At 40.1% G+C, this 21,642-nt stretch overlaps 1 protein-coding gene and 1 long non-coding RNA gene across 5 annotated transcripts in view; one reads left to right on the top strand and one right to left on the bottom strand.

Moving 5' to 3' along the window:
- The window catches only part of LOC122565350, a 93,920-nt gene that overhangs the window by 10,530 nt on the left and 61,748 nt on the right, over positions 1-21,642 (top strand). For both annotated transcript variants that reach the window (XR_006316140.1, XR_006316139.1), the window contains one exon: positions 6,066-6,166. This is a non-coding gene — a long non-coding RNA (uncharacterized LOC122565350). The remainder of the gene's footprint in view (positions 1-6,065; positions 6,167-21,642) is intronic.
- The window catches only part of LOC122565348 (rho GTPase-activating protein 45-like), a 175,295-nt gene continuing 164,012 nt past the window's right edge, over positions 10,360-21,642 (bottom strand). For all 3 annotated transcript variants that reach the window (XM_043721229.1, XM_043721227.1, XM_043721228.1), the window contains exons 21-23: positions 19,780-20,035; positions 17,819-17,921; positions 10,360-14,477 (exon numbers count right to left, since the gene is read on the bottom strand). In XM_043721229.1, coding sequence (XP_043577164.1) covers positions 13,915-14,477; positions 17,819-17,921; positions 19,780-20,035 — 922 coding nt within the window. In that variant the 3' untranslated portion in view covers positions 10,360-13,914. The remainder of the gene's footprint in view (positions 14,478-17,818; positions 17,922-19,779; positions 20,036-21,642) is intronic.

Raw genomic sequence — 21,642 nt, 5'->3', positions numbered from 1 at the left:
ACCTGTCCTCACAACCTTTTGACCGATACACCTCAAAGTAAAATTTCCTTAAATTTATATTAATCGTTTTGGAGTCTCAATTAAGAGTCCCAGTACCCTCTCTGATAGATGTGATAGATTGGGGGGGGGCTCTTTTCCTAGCCAAATATGCCAGTTATTTACCTGCCTTATGCCAGTTATTTACCTTTGTTTCGCAAAAGAGATCTCTCTCTTTGCTGTTTGAGTAAGTGCGGATTTCAGAGCAGCCCAGAGAGTTGTGATTTGCTGTAACTTTAACACAGATAGCCTATCAAAGTACATGATCTCAGCTGCCTTCAGCCGGGCCTCGAGCAGACATTGCTACTGTCCCCTCTGTCGTTTCCGACTAGCTGAAGAGATGATTATCCTCTTGTGTAGGCCTTGGCAGTCTCCCAAAGCACAGACAGATTGCTGGCTATGCCCAAGTTGACATCCAAGAATGCTTTAAAGAGATCTCTGTTCGAATCACTTAAAATTGCCGATTTTTTCCCAGAATAGATAAAATGTGGAGGGTAAAAGCACCACTTTGCCTGAGTTTTGGTGCAGAGCTCAGCAAGGCAGAGCTGTTAGATCGCCGCCATCTTGAATCCTCCCTGAGCAGCAGATACTTATTAAAATTGCTTACATTTGGTGATTAACCCATTTTCAGCTATAATCAAATTCCAGCTTACCACTCTTAATTGCAAAGAATGTATTCAAGAAATGAATTCTATAGTTTGTTGGATCATAGAAGGTTATATAATTGAATTTTACCAGAAAGCTGAAGTGTAACATAAGCACAATTTCAAAGGTATTTTGAGTGTAGTTTTTCAATTCTGACAAGATGAAAACTTTAATCCGATATGTCAGGCAGTGTTCATTGAGAGCGAAATAGAGTTAATGTTTCGAGTCCAGTATGACTTCTTCAGAACTGAGTTCGACTTCTGAAGACCATAGACTTGACACATTCGCTCTGTTCCTCTCTCCACAAAAGCAGCCAGACTGGCTGAATTTGCAGGACATCTTTTATGTTTGTTTCAGATTCCCACATCTACAGTATTTTGCCTTTACTTGCCTTTGAATGGAATGCTACACTTTGTTCTGAGAGGAGTTGAAGATAGAGGCAAGGATGTTCTGCTTCAGTTGTACATGGCATTAGTGAAACCACATTTCAAATTCTATGTTCAATTTTTGGCTCCTTATTTAAAGAAGAATAAAATATATTGGAGGCATTTTCACAGGACATTCCCTGGATTGATATGTGGAATGAGCGGGTTGACTCATGAGGATAGATTGGACAGGCTGGACTTATTTTCGCTGCAGTTTAGATGAGGGGGTGATTTGATTGAAGTGTGTAAGATCCTCAAGGGTCTGAACAAGGTGGACCTGGAAAGGACATTTCCTCTCATGGGTGAGTCCAGAATTAGGGGCATGATTTTAGAAGGAGAGGTTGCCCATTCAAGACAGAGTTGAGGAGAATTGTTTTTCTCTCCAAGGGTTGAGAGACTCTCTGCCTCAGAGGCTGATGGAGACAGGGTCATTAAACATTTTTAGGGCAGAGGTTGATAGATCCATATTAAAGAAGGGAATCAAAAGTTATCGGGCAAGTGGGAATGTGCAATTTTAAACATAAATGGATCAGTATGAACTTATTAAATGACAGAACAGGTTTGGAGGCCAAAGGGGTATGTACGTTTGTATCAATGTTTTACCAACATACCAAAGTAAGTTAAGTAAACCAGTGAACCTCCCTTCTCCATGTTACAAAGGAAAGAAAAATCAATTTTCTGGCCTTTTTCATGACGAGAGGTAATTTTGAAATGCCTCAGAGCCACTTAAAGTACTTCTGAAGTGTAAAGAAAGACAAAGTTGCCATAATTCTAGAGGACCAGAGGACTGCTTTCTCATTATAGAGAGTCAACTGGCGGCAATTTAACCTGAGGGTCATCATACCTTGGGCAAGGGGCGAGGGGCAAGGGGCAAGGTTGAGAAGGTGGCCCTTTATGTTAAGTTCAGCCATTACAGGAATCGAATCTATATCATTGCTGTCACTTTGCACTGCAAACCAGCCATCTAAGCTAGCCGATCTTCTAGTGACATCTGTAAGGTCAGAAACTCAGGCAATTTTCACACAGCAAGATCCCGTAACCAGCAACATGATAATGAGCAGATCATTTAGATTTGTGATGTTGATTCTCTAGGACTCTCCTCTTGTTTGGAATATTGCTATGGGTTTGTTTACCTTCTTTTGCCAGGGCACACAGAATAGATGCTCATTTAAGGTCATATCTCAAGATAGCCATTCCGACATATAGCACTGCCTCACCCCTTCACTAGAGTGAGTGGTCGCATCATTATTTCGTCCAGCAGCAGGTATTTAGAGATCAGAACCGCAAAGTAATGCATTCAAATACTGATCAGATTTCATAACTGCACAGCCAAGGTCAAGAGCTGAGATGGGTAAACTAACACTGTGACTTTTATCCATAAATATGCAAAGTAGGATAGTATGCTGCAAGGCAGTGAAGGAAGTGATTGGAGAAAGTGCTACAGGATTGCCTGTGGATTGATTTGTAATGGCTACTTTCAATTGAAGTTTATAAATAATTCTTATATATATATCACATTATACTCAAAAAACTGCCTTATCACTTTTAAAAAAAATCAAACCTCTAATAATACATTCCAGGCTTTATACTACCAAAAGATTTGATTGAGAGAGGAAGGAGGTGAATGATCTAAGAGTCTGTCCTTGGCTTCGCTGTGAACAGTCTCTCAGTCAATCATTGAGACAACCCTGGGAATTGTCAACCATAGAAATGCTGGCCTTTGTGGGTCTGCAGTACTATCTAGTCAAATCTTTTTGGCCAGGGTTAATTAGATCATTCTGTCCTTTGAGTAAATTCTGCCATTTAATTAGATCCTGATTGATACACCTTAACTCAATCTGCTTGTCTTGATTATATTGTTGCCACATTCCGGTGAGATGTGTTGGAATTGAGATACAACATTTTAAGCTTTGAAAAAAAGCTCAGTAAACTCAAATCTTTTGTTCAACGGTCAATAGAATTGAGTTCTGTGAGTGAACAACAGTAGCTGATCAAATTTATAATATTTGGAACCGTCATTTCCCCCCTTATTGTATGTTTTGGCTGCTTTATTTTGCTCATTTTTAATTAGGTTTTGTTCCTGCTTGCCACAAGTTATCCAGTTGCATTGGTTTATATATATCGTTCTGACCTATCAGCATGACATATGTTCCAAATATGACAATTGACAATTCTTGTGGTGTGGTGGTAGTGTACCTACCTCTGGACCAGGAAGCCTGTGGTCAAGTCTCACCTGCTCTACAGGTGTGTAATAACATCTCTGAACAGGTTTAGGAAATATCTATAAATCAAGACAGGTAGATTGAAATAAGATACAGACTTGTCTGGATCTAACAGAAGGGCCGAATACTTTCAAAGGATTTGATTACCTACTCCTGTTCTGATGTTTCTTTGAATGCAGTCGTGATGTTCAACTCTCATAAGCGTATGGTAAACCCACATCTTTCTTGATCATGGTCATAGTTCTTACTTAAAGTGAGTAATTCCAGATTGCATGGTACATAGTTTCATGCTAACTGGGAAATAGATTGAAATATGGTGCATAAAATTGAAACACTTTTAAATAAATAATGGTCTTATCAATAACTGATAAAATAATTAGATTAGATTCCCTACAGTGTGGAAACAGGCCCTTCGGCCCAACAAGTTCACACCGATCCTGATGGCTCAGTGGTTAGCATTGCTGCCTCACAGCACCAGAGTCCCAGGTTTGATTCCAGTCTTGGGCAACTGTCTGTGTGGAGTTTGCACATTCTCCCTGTGTCTGCATGGGTCCCCTCCAGGTGCTCCGATTTCCTCCCACAGTCCAAATATGTACAGGTCAGGTGAATTGGCCATGCTAAGTTGCCCATAGTGTTAGGGGCATCAAACAGAGGGAAATGGGCCTGGATGGGTTACTCTTCAGAGGGTTGGTGTAGAATTGTTGGGCTGAAGGGCCTGTCTCCACACTGTAGGTAATCTAATCTAATTATTATATCACTTGTCAGTGGGGTGACATGGTAGCTCATTGCTTAGCACTGCTGCCTCACAGCACCAGGGACCCAGTTTTGATTCCAGTCTCAAGCAAGTGTGTGGAGTTTGCACATTCTCCCCGTGTCTGCGTGGGTTTCCTGTGGGTGCTCCAGGTTAGTTCCATCTCCTCTGTCCAAAGATGTTCAGGCTGTGTATTGGCCATGGGAAATGCAGGTTACAGGAATGGGGGGATGGGGGGTGGGGGAGGGGAGGTCTGGATGGGTTGCTTTTCAGGGGGTGGATTTGATGGGCCAAATGGCCTGCTTCCATATTGTAGGGATTCTCTGATTCTATAATATAAACAGAACACAACAATGCTAATCTAATGCTCTTCTACTGAATCCAGTTTTTAAAATGACTTGTTTATTGTAGAAAAATCAAACTTGTTTTGGTGCTGACTTTTCCAACCCTTCTGGTATTTATGATTTTGCAACATTAACTAGCCCTAGGATCCAAAAGATGGGACTGGTTGAAAAGCCAAAGCTATTGGGTTTCACAATAACAATTTGTTCCCCATAGCGGTGCAAAGTTTTCATCTGATGACTAAGCTAATGCAACTATTTGGCTTCTTGAGTCTGCTCTGCCATTCCATTCATGATGGATCTGATTGTGACTTAAATGCAACTTTCCCATCCCCATAACCCTCGACTCCCTGGCTGATCATTAATTTGTCGAACTCAACCTTCAACGCTTTCAATGAACAGGCCTCCTCTTCTGTCTTCGTTGGGAAAGACAATTCCCACAATCTAACCACTTAGAGAAAAAAAAATTTTGGTTGCATTAAATGGGAGACTCCATAATTTTTAATGTGTTCCATAGATCCAAGCTCCCTTATAAGGGGAGGTATCCTCTCAATATTCCATTCGATCAAGTCAACACAGAATCTTATGTTTCAATAAGATCACCTCTCAATCTTCTAATCTCCGATGGGTAGAGATCGAAACTGCTTTACAGAAAATTTCACTGCCAGGCTGCATGAGATGATCTGAACTGCATTAGCCTCTGTATTAATTAATTATCGAATGGAAAAAGAAATAATTCAAGATTCCCACGCAGTTTCAAGAATGTATATGTGAAGGTCAACAGAAAATAACATTGCATACTGTGAATTCTAACAAGAATAGGCACCTGGACAAGACACTGGAAGGGTGGCTTGTTTCCAATGGAATTTCTTGCCCAGTATAGAAACATCTTCAAACGAAAAGGGGAGAAAAATGGACAGGAATCAGAAAAGGACACTGATTTAGTAGCAGCAGTGTTGCAACTTTCAGCGATAAAAGAATCTATTCAAATAATTTCTTGTGCTAAACTGTAACCTACATTATTATTGAACAAGCTTGTAGTGAATCAGTGTTTCAACTTTGAATCTTGCCATTATTTTAAATGGAGCTTTTCCTGATCGTCCACCATTAATTCATTTAAATATGGATATCCTGAATGCATCCAATGCATGGGCCAAAGCTGGAGTTAGTCTTTATATCGGTAGGAGAAAGTGAGGTCTGCAGATGCTGGAGATCAGAGCTGAAAATGTGTTGCTGGAAAAGCGCAGCAAGTCAGGCAGCATCCAGGGAACAGGAGAATCGACGTTTCGGGCATAAGCTCGAAGAAGGGCTTCCTGAAGAAGGGCTTATGCCCAAAAGGTCGATTCTCCTGTTCCCTGGATGCTGCCTGACCTGCTGCGCTTTTCCAGCAACACATTTTCAGCTCTTTATATCGGTAGGACTGAGTCTGGCAAAACACTTTCTAGAACATGATTAATGATTTGGCTTTACTAAACCCTAACAAATACCTTATCAAGATACTTGTGCCAATTTGATTTCAGTGGGAGGTGGGGGGGGGGGTGGCCTTCAAACCAAACTAACTTATCAGCTGAGTTACAATATTGAGTGCTCTGTGTAGCAGAGATAGCAACACATTTCATTACTGTTTTGCAATCTTCTCCCTCAGCCTCCAGAAGTCAAGATGAAACAAGCCCTGACCTGGCTTCTCAAGGACACTGGTTTCCCTTGAATGTTAGGAATCAAGTTTTCTATTAACAGAGGATAAGAGTGAGTACTGTATGTTTCACTTAAGCTAATGATGTAGCTGTAATTACATGATGAAAGTACCTCTGATGCATTTGGAAATTGTCCAGCATCAATGACAAAATATGACATTCAGCCATCCAAGTTGGTACAGGCCAGTATCTGCCATGTCACTGAATACAGGGCATTGAGATTTTCTGTTCAACAGAAAGGTGTAATGCAATTAGATGATGGAGATGTGAACAAAAAACAAATACATTGTCATTTGAGTTCAGGGTTGTATTTGAAGCTCTGACACCAGGAGATGGTAGAGATTTGAAAGACATAAATTATAACGATAAAAGTTAATGAAACTCAAACTGGCCTCAGTTCCACCGAAACCGGAAACAGAGCTGAAATTCTAGTTAGATGCATTTCCATCTGAGTTATTTTATTCAGACATGATGTTTCTGCCAGTTTATTTCTGAAGGGTGAAAATATAAGATGCACAGTTTTTCCCAGCGTTTCTCAACACTTAGCTACAGAGTTTTCTGCTGCTTTCAAGAATGCTGCAACATAGGAATTCATTTAGAATTGAGGCATGCAAGGAGCCAGTTAGCTCTTTGTAACTTATCAGTGCAGTTCTGAACTTAGGCTGTGCCCATTTTACATCATCATCATCCAATCAAGTGGCTTGCTTTAGTCAAACATTTTCGTTCCACCCAATTTGCAAATTTGGTGAAATGCATTTAAACATAAAGGTCCTCAAATCACAGTCAAGAACTAGTGACATATGTTGGTCAAGACTCCAAGGCTCAGGGGTCCAGGGACAGCTTAATTTAAAGAATTACTGATGTCATGACCTTGTGAATATCTTACTTTGTTTTTGTAACTAACTGAGATTAGTATTCAATGCACATGATGCTGTAACACAGTCACACCTTGTGCAATATTATAAATAAATGTGAGATATGGTCAGTTACAAATGACAGGCCAGAAGTCTGCAGGTTAGCAAGAGAAACCTTTTTGCAGAACATAAACTTCACCATTATTGAAGTTATCATCAATGTAGTCTGGGTACTTGATCCATTGTTGGATGATTTATTTCCACTCAAGTCAATATTATCCATTATTACAGTTGTGACCTTGCTTTCTGTCATTCGGAAGTGGTGGGGTGCAATGCCTTACATATATATATTTGGTAATAATTTACACATTGCACTCTTTCATTTGCTCTTTCTGATGTTAATGCAGGAAGTTGCTTGTGTTATAAATCAGAAAAGTTAGTTTGTCTGAAAATTGTGAATAATGGAACCATGTTAAGATGGTATATTCGATAGTATTGTACGTTTATAAAGTACCCTTATTGTAAAACAATGCTGATACCAAGAAACATAGGGATATTACGACTGGTTATCTGACATAATCAGATAGATTATGAAAAGCTTGGTCACTGAAATAGACTTTAAACAGCATTCAGAGGAAAAAGAAGGTTCAGAAAGAATTTCAGGGTCCGTGGCCTCAGCAGCTGACACCAAGACTGACAATAGTGAAACGACAAAAAGTGAGCACTGACAAGATGTCAGAATCAAAGACTGGAAAATTGACTCCATAAACATTAGTGGACTAAACTGGAAAGGTGCACTCAAATGAGCTTCAGACAATAGCTGTGCGCAGTACCCTCATGTGGTTTTGTGATCAAGAGTATTACACATTCAGCAATAACAATGCTCCAGAGAATAAATAATGATGGACACATTCATTATTAATCGTACTGAAATATAATATCAGAAATATAAATCAATTTCAGCATTTTTGCCCTGGATAAATGCAAGTATAGTATAAGAAAAAAAACATATTTACACAATAAAATGTATAAAACAAACCCTGTTATACAGAACAATTGCTTTTACAGTAGTAGGCCAACAGAACAAAGAAGTAATTCCCACTTCTCCATTGTATATACACATTGACCATTGTACATCAGGGAATTAAACTGTGTTCTATCAATCAATAACTTTCAAACAAGACTTTACCCATCCTGCTGAATATTACACAAGACATGCTGATGTAAGGTTACACAAGCACACATACATACACTTACAGGCCATTGTATAAAAACACTCATTTGCTCATATAGTAAACTTCAAATTTGAAATGTGAAGCAAATTAACTAAAAAAAAGTTGCCACAAAGCTCTGACACTAAAGAGTTGTTCAATATCCCAATGTAAAAACACTAGGACAACTGCTGTATTATATAATGCCAATAAAGCTCAAAAGGCTATATTAAAATTAGATGTTGGATCATATATCATACACCAAAATGTTATCATGTGACAGTGAGGATTATTTTAACCGATCACCTCATTGCCCTAAATAATGATACCACAGACCCTTCATTAATAACAGTCAGTGTACCTCACATAGCTCGGGTAAGTTGGAAATAAGGTGACCTAAACAAAAGCTGGAAATCTGAAATATACTAACCCTATCTTTAAATAGGCTCATTCAGAAATATTTCCTTCCCTATCAAAAACTAACTAAATATAGGGTCAAAATATTAAAATCAAACAGATGTTGGCGATACAGGTGTGTCAGCATCTGAATAGGGGAATGAAAAGTTTCTTCATCGGAAAACTGGGACACAAGACTCCAATACAGAGTTATACAGCATGGGAACAAACCCTTTGGTCCAACTCATCTGTGTCAAAAAATCCAACGAGGAGTCTACAGGTATGGATAGGGCCTGAACATATGATTTCTGGTTTACAAGACCAGCACCTTATTCCAGACTGAGATGCTTCAATGAACATGGTATCTTAGATTCTATTTGTCTCTGGAAGGTGTCGCATCAGTTTCAGCTTCTTAAACACTCCAGTTTTACTTGTTCCACAATAGCATCATGCTTTCTGCTGCATTAGTAGGCCCAAATTTCTGAAATTCTCTCCCTAATATTCTCCACCATTTTCTCGTCCTTTAAAATACTCCTCAAATCGTACCTAGCTGTCGTAATATCCGATATGTGGCTTGATGCCAGAATTTTGTTTTCTAGCATTCCTAAGGGCACTGTAATGTACTACAATTTGAAAAGGTGCTATATAAATGAAAGCTTTGTCAATTTCCCTGGACTGCTTCCAGAACAGCATCCACCAGGTCCTTGGCATTAAGTAGTTCCCTTTAGTCTAGACCATTCCTGACTAACAGACCTGAACTGCAGCCTGCCAAGGGGAGTCCTATCTGGCCCATAACATAAGGTTCAGCAAGAAGCTGCTTCTCTAATCAGAGATAATTTATCTCCCATTTTGTTGCTTGGCTCATTGAAGTAAAAAAACAGTCTCTGATTGGATAAGCAGCAAGTCATGTGCAAGTCCTTATCTTCAGCCAGCCTGAGTGCTGAGGGTGGTGTGGGGAGGGGCCGGCATTAGACAGAATGCCCAAGGACTGGGTATGGGGACCGGTTGGGGGGTCTGCTCATGAGCCACAAAGTGGCAAATGGATCAGGGTGAATGAACCTCCCTCTCTCTCTCTCTCTCTCTCTCTTCCTTGTGTGCTCTTGGAGGGCTACGATTAAAATGGCGCACAGAGCACCCAAGCCTGTGGAGCGTGGAAGCATTTGTGGGAGAATGACAGTATCAACTGTCAGACTGAGTGAACCAAACACAAGTTTACTCTTCCCAAAACACTATCCACAAAGCACACTGGGATGGAGCAAAATCCAGGTTGTAACACCAGTTTTCTATGAATTCTGCCCAGGTCAGTTCAAAGGGTACATCAGAGATGAACACTAGGTCAGTGCCAGTTAAACTTCTATCCCCATCCACTTTACTGATAATCAGGACTTGGAGTATAGTCTGTGTCTCTCTAACTCTGCTTCTTAACCAGAATGAGAAGAGGAGGTTTTATTAATTAGCTCTGCTGCTTGGGTTGTAATGATAGCCATTTTCATTAATTTTCTTTTTTATAAAAATTCACTAGTACATGTCACTGGCTCGGCCAGCATTTAAAATGTGTCCCTAGTTGTCCTTGAGATGATGGGTGGTGAGCTGCCTTCTTGATCTGCTGCAGTCCGCGTGCTTTAGGTCAGCCCTCCCCACCGACCTATCACAATCACGCCCCCACCTGCAGTCCCACCTATCACCTTCCCCCAGCCACACCCCCCAACCCCCTATTTATCTCTCAGCCCCCTTCCTCCCACACATTCCTGATAAAGGGCTTATGCCTGAAACGTTGACTCTTCTACTCCTCAAATGCTGCCTGATCTGCTGTGCTTTTTCAGCGCCACACTTTTTGACTCCGAATCTCCAGCATCTGCAGTCTACCTTCTCTCATGTGCTACAGGTAGACCTACAGTGCCATTAGGGAGGGAATTCCTCAATTATTTAAAATATCAAATGATTGCTTTGGAATCTGTTTTGAAATTAATGTTTGTTGTTGTGCCAAACCCTTTCTTTCCAAACTTTGTTCACCTTTCCCCTTCCCAATGAGTAAAAGCAAAACTAAAATATGCCCCTTACCCCAGCTCCTTGTCTTTGCAAAATGTTTAGATTTTCCATGGCTAGAGACTTAATATTCGGGATAAGGCAAAGTTTGAGTAAAAATACACCTATTTTCTTCTGTAGTGAATCTTTGTTCCATATAAAAATTTTCCCAATGCACAAAGAAACCGTTGTTAATATAGATTCCTAAATCAAAGCAGATTGGATAAAAATAGAATGGATTTGCTCCCATTAATGTAATATATTCAAAACTTAAGCTGTGAAATTTAAGTTCAATTAATCTAATTTATTTAACAACGTCTTGATATTGGTAATTTTAATCTCTTTTCCAGTCATAAAAATCTTAGAAATTGTTTTATCATGTTGCCTTATTCCCACATGCAGAGGCACAGCAATGCCAAGTTCTTCTTGCCTGATCATTAACCATAAGTGTTAATGATTTCACTTCTTTAGTTCCTTCATTGACAGGATTTGGTTTAAGACTTGGGTCAGCAAGTCATTTATAAAAGGACACTGCTGCAGTTCACACTCTTAGTCAATTTGTTTCAGTACAGCTACAACTTCTACAACTACCATCTGAAACAATCCAGCAAGCCACTCAATTTAATGGCCTCTTGCATATGGTCATGAAATGTTGGCTTTGCCCGTGATGCCCTCATCCCAACAAAAGCTTTTATTAAAAATGCTGAGGATGGTTGGGCATGGGATGCTGTGATGAGGAACTCCTGTAGTGAGGCCCAGAAGTACAACCATCTTCCATTGTACTAAATGTGTCTGCAGCCATTGGAGACTTTTCTGTCTGATCTGTGTGCTTTGGCCAAGGCTGAAAGTCCTGGTAATATGCAAACAAGGTATCGGTGAACAGGTAATTGGTGAGTAAGTACTACTTCTGAAACTGTCACTTGCTAACGATGTAATCTAAATCTAATCTAGTCAATTTGTTTCAGTACAGCTACAACTTCTAATGTAGACAAATCCAAATGAACAATATTGACCACCCTACCCTCAAATCGTTAGCAAGTGACAGTTTCAGAAGTAGTACTTACTCACCAATTACCTGTTCACCGATACCTTGTTTGCATATTACCAGGACTTTCAGCCTTGGCCAAAGCACACAGATCAGACAGAAAAGTCTCCAATGGCTGCAGACACATTTAGTACAATGGAAGATGGTTGTACTTCTGGGCCTCACTACAGGAGTTCCTCATCACAGCATCCCATGCCCAACCATCCTCAGCATTTTTAATAAAAGCTTTTGTTGGGATGAGGGCATCACGGGCAAAGCCAACATTTCATGACCATATGCAAGAGGCCATTAAATTGAGTGGCTTGCTGGATTGTTTCAGATGGTAGTTGAGTCAACCACACTGCAGTAAGTCTGGAGTCACATGTAGGCCAAAGATGGCAGATTTCCTTCCATAAAAGAAGAGTGTCATTTTGTTCACAATTATGGCAGTCATTATTACAGACACTAGCTTATAATTCCAGAATTGATAAAGTTTGTCTTCTTACATTGTAACCGGAAGTGGGGATGTTTTGCAATGACTATTGAGCTCCATTCACAATTCCTCAGATAATGAAGCAGTCTGTATTTATATGCAGTGAGTCTGAGAATTACATCCAAGTCTAGGCTAATAAGTGCCGAATGACATTTTTGCCACTGAAGTGCCAGGCAAGGACCTTCCCAACAATATAGAATCTAGTAAACCTCCTTTTGACATTTCATAGCATTATTTCTCCCTACTCTCAAAATCCTGGAGGTCATCACGGTAAAGAAACTGATTAAGCCACAAAGATGATATCGCTATTGTAGCAAGGCACAGTATGGGTATCTTAAGCTGAATGACTCATTGATAAATTCTCAAAAGCCTGTCCATCATCTGCAAGGCAGAAATCATGAGCATGACAGAATAATCTCCATTTGTTTGGATGGGTAAAGCTGGAACACCATTCAAGAAGCTCAATATCATACAAGATAAAGCAGTCCATTTGAAAGCCACACAACCATCATAGTCATTCACTTCCTGAACCACTGGCACTAATGTCTGCAGAGTGCATCATCTATATGACTCAATCCAACTTAATAAGGCTTCTTCATCAGCCATTTTGACATTCACAGCCATCTAGAAAGGCTAGGAATGTGGAAACATAGTTATGTGCAATTTTCCAACTAAGGTCATACACCATCCTGACTTGGAAATATTATGAACATTTGTTCATATTTGCTGGGGCAAAGATCTGAATCTCTAAGTAACAGCATAGAGTACATTCAACGGAATACTGCATTGTACCAGGCAGCATTTTCACCTCCATTTACACTAGGGATGGGTGATAAATGCCAATGATGCCTATCGCTGGTTAAAAAAAATGAAAATGTTACCCTTGGGCACACAGAATAACTAGAGATTCCTGCTCAAAAATGGTCAAAATGACAGCTCAAGTGCACCACCTGATGGTGCAGAGAGTTGCATAGACTGAGAAGGCCCAAGTTCAGTGCACCGGGGGTAAGTTTCAATTTCTTTCAACAAAGCTTGGGCTGGCAAATATGATCTCAGGAGTCTCAGGTTAGGAGGAAGGGAAGAAAATTCACCTTTCTGCTCCTGAACAACATTGAGCAACTTCATCGGAAAGCACATTGATGTTGTAGAAGCACAGATGTATACATCTCTGATACCTCCCGTGACAGAACAGCCAAGACATAAGAACAATGACCATAAAGATGACAGAAAATGCCTACAAACTTTAAAAGGAAATCAAGCAAATCTTTAAAAAAAAAATTGAAAAGATCTTTATAGTCCATGTTGGCTTCAATTATTAAATTTTTTGCATCTCACAAAAGAATTTCATAATTCTTGAAAATGACTTCATACTCCTGCTTTCTATAAATTAAGATATTGATGCTTACGACAAATAACTGATCAAGTTGTCCAATGCATGTTACATGCAAAATAACCAGGTTCCTTCTATTTCAGGACCTCTTCAATTTTTTTTTAATGTTCCTGAAGTAAATAACTGCTGAATATTAATACTGTTACCTTTGTAAATTGTGACGCTGATTTCAATTTTTGAACTCAACAAATTCATTCACATTTTAATTAGAACGACCTCCAGATAAAATCATTGGCACAGTCCTTGTCTCAAAATGGCAACCACCAAACACTCTGAAAGTTATTTTGAAATTTGATCTTACGCCATGCTACTGTTCATATCATTCTTTCATTAATCCAGCAAAAAGCATCTTTAGCATTTGTGGAAAACTATACTGAAAAAAAAAAGCAAATCACAACAAAATATGATTAGACAAATTCCGGGTCTCGAGTTTCAAGTCCGATGTCTATTTTCCCATGACGCATCCGTACCCATGGCAACTGACTGCGCCGCGCTCTCACGTGTAATGGCCTGCTGGTATGAAACCAATGATTTTTGTCCACATTATTTGACTGGTTTGTATTGAAGTCTGCCAGACCTTTGTTCGCTCGGTCCAGTTCCTCATCACCAGCATTTGCCTGCCCATCTTTCTCCAGCTGTTGTGACAAAGCTGTAGAATATTCAACAGTTGTTTCCGATGCTAAGCCCTCAGTCTGAGACATGTCAGCAGCTGAACCCTGAGCCTGACTATTCTCAGTCTGTTTAGCCAATTTATTGCAGTCTTCTTCTGCATTGTCACTGTAGAAAGGAGGCTCATCAGCACTAGCTACGCTCTCCTGTTTTGGCAAATATCCCTTTCGACTTCTTTGGACTCCTTCCTCAAACCCAGTTTGTCCAGTAGTACATTCATGTGCCCCATCTTCTAGCTCGGAGTCAGAATCCAGTGAACGTTCACGGGATTCTGAAGACTTTTCTGATCCTAACGAGTTTCCTGGAACAAGACAAACATAGATTATTATTAGAGTTCTTAGGAAGGGTCACTGGACCCGAAACGTTAACGCTGATTTCTCTCCACAGATGCTGCCAGAACTACTGAGCTTTTCTGGCAATTTCTGTATTTGTTCTGATTTCTAGCATCTGCAATTCTTCTGATTTTTATTATTTGATAGATTATTAGCATCCTGCTTTGTGGAACAATAATGCCAGTGGTTTTCACTTGCAATCATTTGTATTTGTACAATATTATGAGTATTAAAAACATTAAGATGTAGTAATATAATGAAGACTCGTTCCACATCACACAAACATTTTAGCTGCAAAGAAACCGGAGTAAGTTTCACCACAAAAAAAATGGACCTCATCATATAGCAAAGATTCCACCTAGAATCCTTACAGTATGGAAATATGCCCTTTAACCCAACAAGTCCACACCGACCCTCCGAACAGTAACCCACCCAAACCCATTCCCCTACCCATCACTCTACATTTACCCCTGAATAATGCACCTAACCTACACATCCCTGAACACTATGGGCAGTTTAGCATGGCCAATTCACCCTAACCTGCATATCTTTGGATTGTGGAGGAAACCAGAGCACCCAGAGGAAACCCACACAGACACGGGGAGAATGTGCAAACTCCACACCAGACATTTGCCCGAGACTGGAATTGAACCCAGGTCCCTGGGGCTGTGAGGCAGCAGTGCCAACCACTGAGCCACCGTGTCATCCTTTGTTCAATGATTTGCAACCTGGTGTATACAGGTGTTGGCGTTTGTACCAAAAGGAGGACTAACAAGATAAGAGAAAATACATGAGGGCTAACTAGCAAGGAATATTAAAACTGACTGTAAGAGCTTCTTTAAAATATACAACACGAGAGAAATCAAAGTCATGTAAACCCCTAAGAGATTGAACCTGAGGAGATAGTTATGGGGAACAAAGAACTGGAAGAGGAGTTAAGCAGATATTTTGCAACAATCTTTACGGTGGAAGATACAATGAACATCCTGTTAATATGGAGGAAGAATTAAATAACCTCACCATGGTCCTAATGGCTTGCAATTCATGTTTCTAAAATAGGGAGCTTCAGAGTACATGGCTACATAGGTTAAAAGTTTCCAAAAATCCTTGGCTTCTAGAGAAGTACATGGAATTGGAAATTTGCTAATGTGACACTCCTATTCAAAAAGGAAGGAGGCAAAATTAAATAATTAAAGGTCGATTAGTCTAACATCAACTGTTGAAAAAGTATTGGAATCAATTATCAAGGATGCTGCAGCAGAACATCTGGAAAATCATTTGGGCAGCACGGTGACAGTGGGTGGCACGGTGGCACAGTCATTAGCACTGCTGCCTCACAGCGCCAGAGACCTGGGTTCAATTCCCGCCTGGAGTTTGCACATTCTCCCAGTGTTGGCGTGGGTTTCCTCCCACAGTCCAAAAATGTGCGGGTTAGGTGAATTGGCCATGCTAAATTGCCCGTAGTGTTAGGTGTAGCGGAATGCGTCTGGGTGGATTGCGCTTCGGCGGGTCGGTGTGGACTTGTTGGGCCGAAGGACCTGTTTCCACATTGTAAGAAATATAATCTAATCAAGTCCAGTCAGCATGGCTTCATGAAAGGGAAATCGTGTCTGACTAATTTATTACAGTTTTTCAAGGAAGTCTCAACTAGAATAGATACAGAGGAACCAGATGTGTTGCATTCCAGCAGGTATTTCACAAGGTAGCTCGCAAAAGGTTAAGTTATACCAGCCCATGGTGTTGGAGGTAGTGTATTCACATGGACAGAGAATTGGCTAATGGGCAAAAAAGCAATGACTGGGGTTAAGAGCTTCAAGTTGGTGATCTACACCCAGTGGGGCTCCAAAGGTACCAATGCTGGGATCATAACTGCTCACAATACAGTATATATTAAATACTTGGAGGAAGAAAGCAAATATACTGTAGACAACACAGTCAATTGGGCACTAGCTGGACAGACAGACATTCACTTCAAAGTAACTTTATGGAACATAGAACATAGAACAATACAGCACAGAACAGGCCCTTCGGCCCACGATGTTGTGCCGAACATTTGTCCTAGCTTAAGCAACCATCCATGTACCTATCCAATTGCCACTTAAAGGTCACCAAAGATTCTGACTCTACCACTCCCACAGGCAGCGCATTCCATGCCCCCACCACTCTCTGGGTAAAGAACTCACCCCTGACATCTCCCCTATACCTTCCACCCTTCACCTTAAATTTATATCCCTTTGTAACACTCTGTTGTACCCGGGGAAAAAGTTTCTGACTGTCTACTCTATCTATTCCTCTGATCAACTTATAAACCCCCTCATCCTTCGCCATTCCAACGAGAAAAGGCCTAGCACTCTCAACCTATCCTCGTACGACCTATTCTCCATTCCAGGCAACATCCTGGTAAATCTTCTCTGCACCCTCTCCAAAGCTTCCACATCTCTCCTAAAGTGAGGCAACCAGAACTGCACACAGTACTCCAAATGTGGCCTAACCAAAGTCCTGTACAGTTGCAACATCACTTCACGACTCTTGAATTCAATCCCTCTGCTAATGAACGCTAATACACCATAGGCCTCCTTACAAGCTCTATCCACCTGAGTGGCAACTTTCAAAGATAATTAGGCTTATTAGGTTATTCATTCACTTGGATCACCAGACAGTAGACCCACTATCATCTCTCACTGACACTCCAAGTCCCACAGATTATCCTCTGATCAGATTACCTTTCCTTTACTTAACTCTCCGGTTAGCCAGTTTTCTATCCAATTGGCCAAATTTCCCTCTATCCCATGCCTCCTGACTTTCCGCATAAGCCTACCATGGGGAACCTTATCAAATGCCTTACTAAAATCCATGTATACTACATCCACTGCTCTACCCTCATCCACATGCTTGGTCACCTCCTCAAAGAATTCAATAAGACTTGTAAGGCAAGACCTACCCTTCACAAATCCGTGCTGGCTGTAATATCAAATAACATACATTAAGTGAGATATTGGCATAAAAATTGGACTTTTAAAACATTCCTTCAAAAAAACGTGATAAGCAATGTCTGTACATATTTAGCTGTCACATGTAACTAATACTGTTCAGTGAATGGGATATTTGCCTGGAAATGGTAGAAAATTAAAGCAACTAAACATGATAGTTCAGACAAAATCAACTGATCTGAATTGGTCTAACAAGCTGACTCTGAACTAGACCAGCATACTGCAAAGGTATCACAGAGCTCTGATTACATTGTGGGTATAAAGGATCACTTTTTATAACTTATTCTAACATTACGCACAATTTTCTTTTGCTTACTTACCACAAAGTGTGTCAGAGTATAGCCTCTCTCTGTCAAACTCTGCTGATTCATCAAGATAAGGTAAATCATTCCCAGATCCCACTCTTCTTGCAGAAGACTCTCTCTGAAACACAGAATTAATTAATAAAAATAAAATACCTTCCCCAAGCTGCAAGACAAAACTCAGAAACTGACAATATTAGTTGGCTGATTAGTTTGTGAGTTCAAATGACATTCTTTTGGCTACATTTCAATAGAGGCTCAACATAATTTAAATGGATTATAACTTTTGCTAAAAGGACAACCAAAGAAGTTTAAACCAAAAGAGTAATTAATTTGTCCAATTGTGCATGCCAGCAACTAGGTATAATAATCCAAAACTAATCCCACTGCCTACTCTCTCCCCCTTCCATTTCTTCAAGGTTTGACATGACTCCTCTTTAACAAGATGTTACGGTCTCTGTTTCAATCATTTTCTTTGCCACAGCATTGTAGGCTTGAACAACTTTGCATAATTGTATTCTCCTAACCCCTTTCCTGTTGTCATTATGTCAAATTAACAATTGATCTTCCTGACTGGCAAGGACAGCCTTTCTTGGCTCTATTAAAATCCACTTTAGAAGCCTTCACCAAATATTTTCAAGTTCACTATCGCAGTAGAAATAATTTGTCCCAGTACTTTTGAGTACTAAGTAGAACTGAGGTTTTTAAGGTTGTTAGAACTGCAATTATCCAAGCAAGAGGACAGTATGCTATCATATCCCTGATCACAGATAACTCTCCTCGACACTGATGAGCACGGAGAGAGCTGGTTATACCCATTTCTGCCACCACATCTCAATGCCCTTTTCTCAGTTGCCATGTGTTTTACAGTGTACTTGGACAAGAGATGAACACTGGCTACATGCTAAATACAACTTCTTAGATAGGAGTAAATTGACTCAATACATGATGTGAGGAACAGAAAGGTCTAAAAATTGTGTTGTGTGATATTAATGAATAAAAATGTATATGTTCATATGAAATTCCTTTATCTACTTTCCAGGAAGGCTCAACTCATTCACAATAAATTAGTAGATTAATCACTAAAACAGGAATTGCATAGGACTCTGAATATCATGACCTAAATTTAAGGTCTGAGCATCACTTCCAGGTCTTAATAGCTGTTGACTTCATTAAATAACTGATGACTTTACAACCATTGTAAAATAATTTCCTCCAATAATTTTGTTTTACTCTGCAATGCTGAGCACACAAGACTGTCACAATCCATAATATGACACTTTCAGTATATTATACCTGCATAATACTGCACATTAAGTATAGAAAGTCTAGTGTCACTTGAATCAAGTAGTGCTCATTTCAATTAAACTCATGCAACTCACTCAACAGGTCACAATGAAACAATTATACAAAAAGGCACAACACAGTTGCAAAAGGAGAAAACTTCTGTCAATTATATTGTAGAATAGCTGAAAGAAGGTTTTCACCTTACACTCGTCGGAATGGATACAAAAACACCAGATTTCAAGGGAACAGCAATTTATACTACATGAGCTAAAGGATTCTAATGGTTGGCCAGTGTTTCCATGGGAAATGCACTAGGAAACAGCTGTCTTCCAAGCTTTTGCTAAATATAAAAGTATGCAACGCCGGGGTGCATTACTTCTGCTTGCAGAACACTGGTGCATTCTCCATGGGAGCATCTCAACTAGAGTCTACTTGCCAACCAATCAGCAGGATAAATTGTTGTGTTCCATCAGATTTTGTATTTTTGTGTCTGTCACAATGAGTGAAAGACAAGATAACTTTCAGCGGTACTCAAGTACTGTACTATCAAGTGCCTATTAGAGGAAGTTATGCAATATTCTATGATATGGTTTATAATTTGAGAAAATAAGGAGCTTTTAACAAATAGTTGTGCTGTCTCTGCAATAAATCACACTGCTCAGTAAGTGTTTACATTTAGAGACGTTTCTTACCTCACTATAACCATCAGTTGGTGATGCTTCATCCACAGTATCTTCATCTGAAGGCATGTTAAACTCTGCTTTAGGTTCAAATATGTCTGTGTAGCAGATAATTAATGTTTCCACAATGCGAGCCTGATGAGGGTAGTCAACAAGGGATGACAAAGACACAGTTGCCTCTGTAGGTCTGGGTCTCATCAGCGTCGGTCCAAATACAATCCCCAGATTACTTGGAGACATCTTATTGCTTTGTTCAAGTTCTGAAATTCTAAGGATTAGAAATATACATTACTTAATGCCTAATGTCAGAAGATACTAGAGGACATTCTCTTTCATGATCCTGTCCAAAGTGGGAGTATGGCAGACATTATCAGAAATATTGGATGACGACATCTAGCAGAACCTCACTGACCAGCTGGGATTTGCAATCCCCAATACCTCTTGTGAGGACTCCCATCCTCTCAGTCATATCACTGATACCCAGTGAAGGGCATTAATGTAGAACTTGATCGACAGTGACTTTTGTCACCAATTCCTGAAGTCACCATCATGACAATAAATCATTAGAGACAGCAAATACCTAATTTGAAAGTTTGTCTTGTAATGGTATTTCCACCCTCAGGCAGATCTACATTAGATACTGAAAGCTCATTATTGGAGAGGATTTTCAGTCAGAATCTGTTTTATTCTTCACTGCATTTCTTTTTGAAGAAGGGTTCTCACTGGATCTTCCAGTACTGCAGAGGGTGTCCCAAGAGTACAACTCTACACTGGCTCCTCCCATTCCCTCACCATTGCTTCCAGCACTCCCCCAGCCCCTGTGAATCCCATGAAGAGTCCATCATTTATCTCTGATGAATTCAAAACAAAGCTGCAGTTGTACCTCAAAAAAGAGAAACAATTTCCTCTGGTGGGCTTACTGGACCTAGGGCTATAATCTTGAAATTACAGTGAGGCCATTCATGAGGGATATCAGGAAGCATTTCACCTCACAATGAAGTGTGGAAATCTAAAGGCGCTTTCCCCGGGAACATTTCAAAGCTGAGATTCATAGAACATTAGCTAGACAAAGGTAATAAGCGTTATGGAGTCATGATGGGTCAATGTAAGGAGACTAAAAAAACTCCGCCCAGATCTTATACAACGGTAAAAAGGACTCAAGAGGCCCACTGGGCTTCACCTGTTCCTAATTTCCAGAGAGAGGAATGTGGGCCACTGGGGCTATTACTTCTGGAAAGGAGGATGACAGTTAACAGAGCTCATTTTATAAACATGAAAGAATGAGGATAATATGGAAAGATTAATTCATCCTGACTGGGGAGTCACAGGTCAATAAATTGAAATTGTCAAATGAACGCAGTTGGAGTTTGAGACAATTTCTTTCTGTGGCAATTTTCTAGAGCGCAGAATACTTTGCCAAAAGGAAAAGCCAAGGGAAGACCATCGTTTTTTTGAAGAGAGAAAAGAAAATATAGAAAAGCAGCTAATTATTGGCCTACAGCAAGGCAATGGAATTGCTTGGAATTGTTAAGAACATAAGACCATAAGACATAGGAGTGGAAGTAAGGCCATTCGGCCCATCGAGTCCACTCCACCATTCAATCATGGCTGATGGGCATTTCAACTCCACTTACCCGCATTCTCCCCGTAGCCCTTAATTCCTTGTGACATCAAGAATTTATCAATTTCTGCCTTGAAGATATTTAGCGTCCCAGCCTCCAGTGCACTCTGTGGCAATGAATTCCAAAGGCCCACCACTCTCTGGCTGAAGAAATGTCTCCGCATTTCTGTTCTGAATTTACCCCCTCTAATTCTAAGGCTGTGTCCACGGGTCCTAGTCTCCTCGCCTAACAGAAACAATTTCCTAGCGTCCAC

Source organism: Chiloscyllium plagiosum, chromosome 31, assembly GCF_004010195.1.
Source record: "Chiloscyllium plagiosum isolate BGI_BamShark_2017 chromosome 31, ASM401019v2, whole genome shotgun sequence".
NCBI lineage: Eukaryota > Metazoa > Chordata > Chondrichthyes > Orectolobiformes > Hemiscylliidae > Chiloscyllium > Chiloscyllium plagiosum.
The sequence above is the reverse complement of the archived record's forward strand: the minus strand, read 5'-3'. Positions and strand labels throughout refer to the sequence as shown.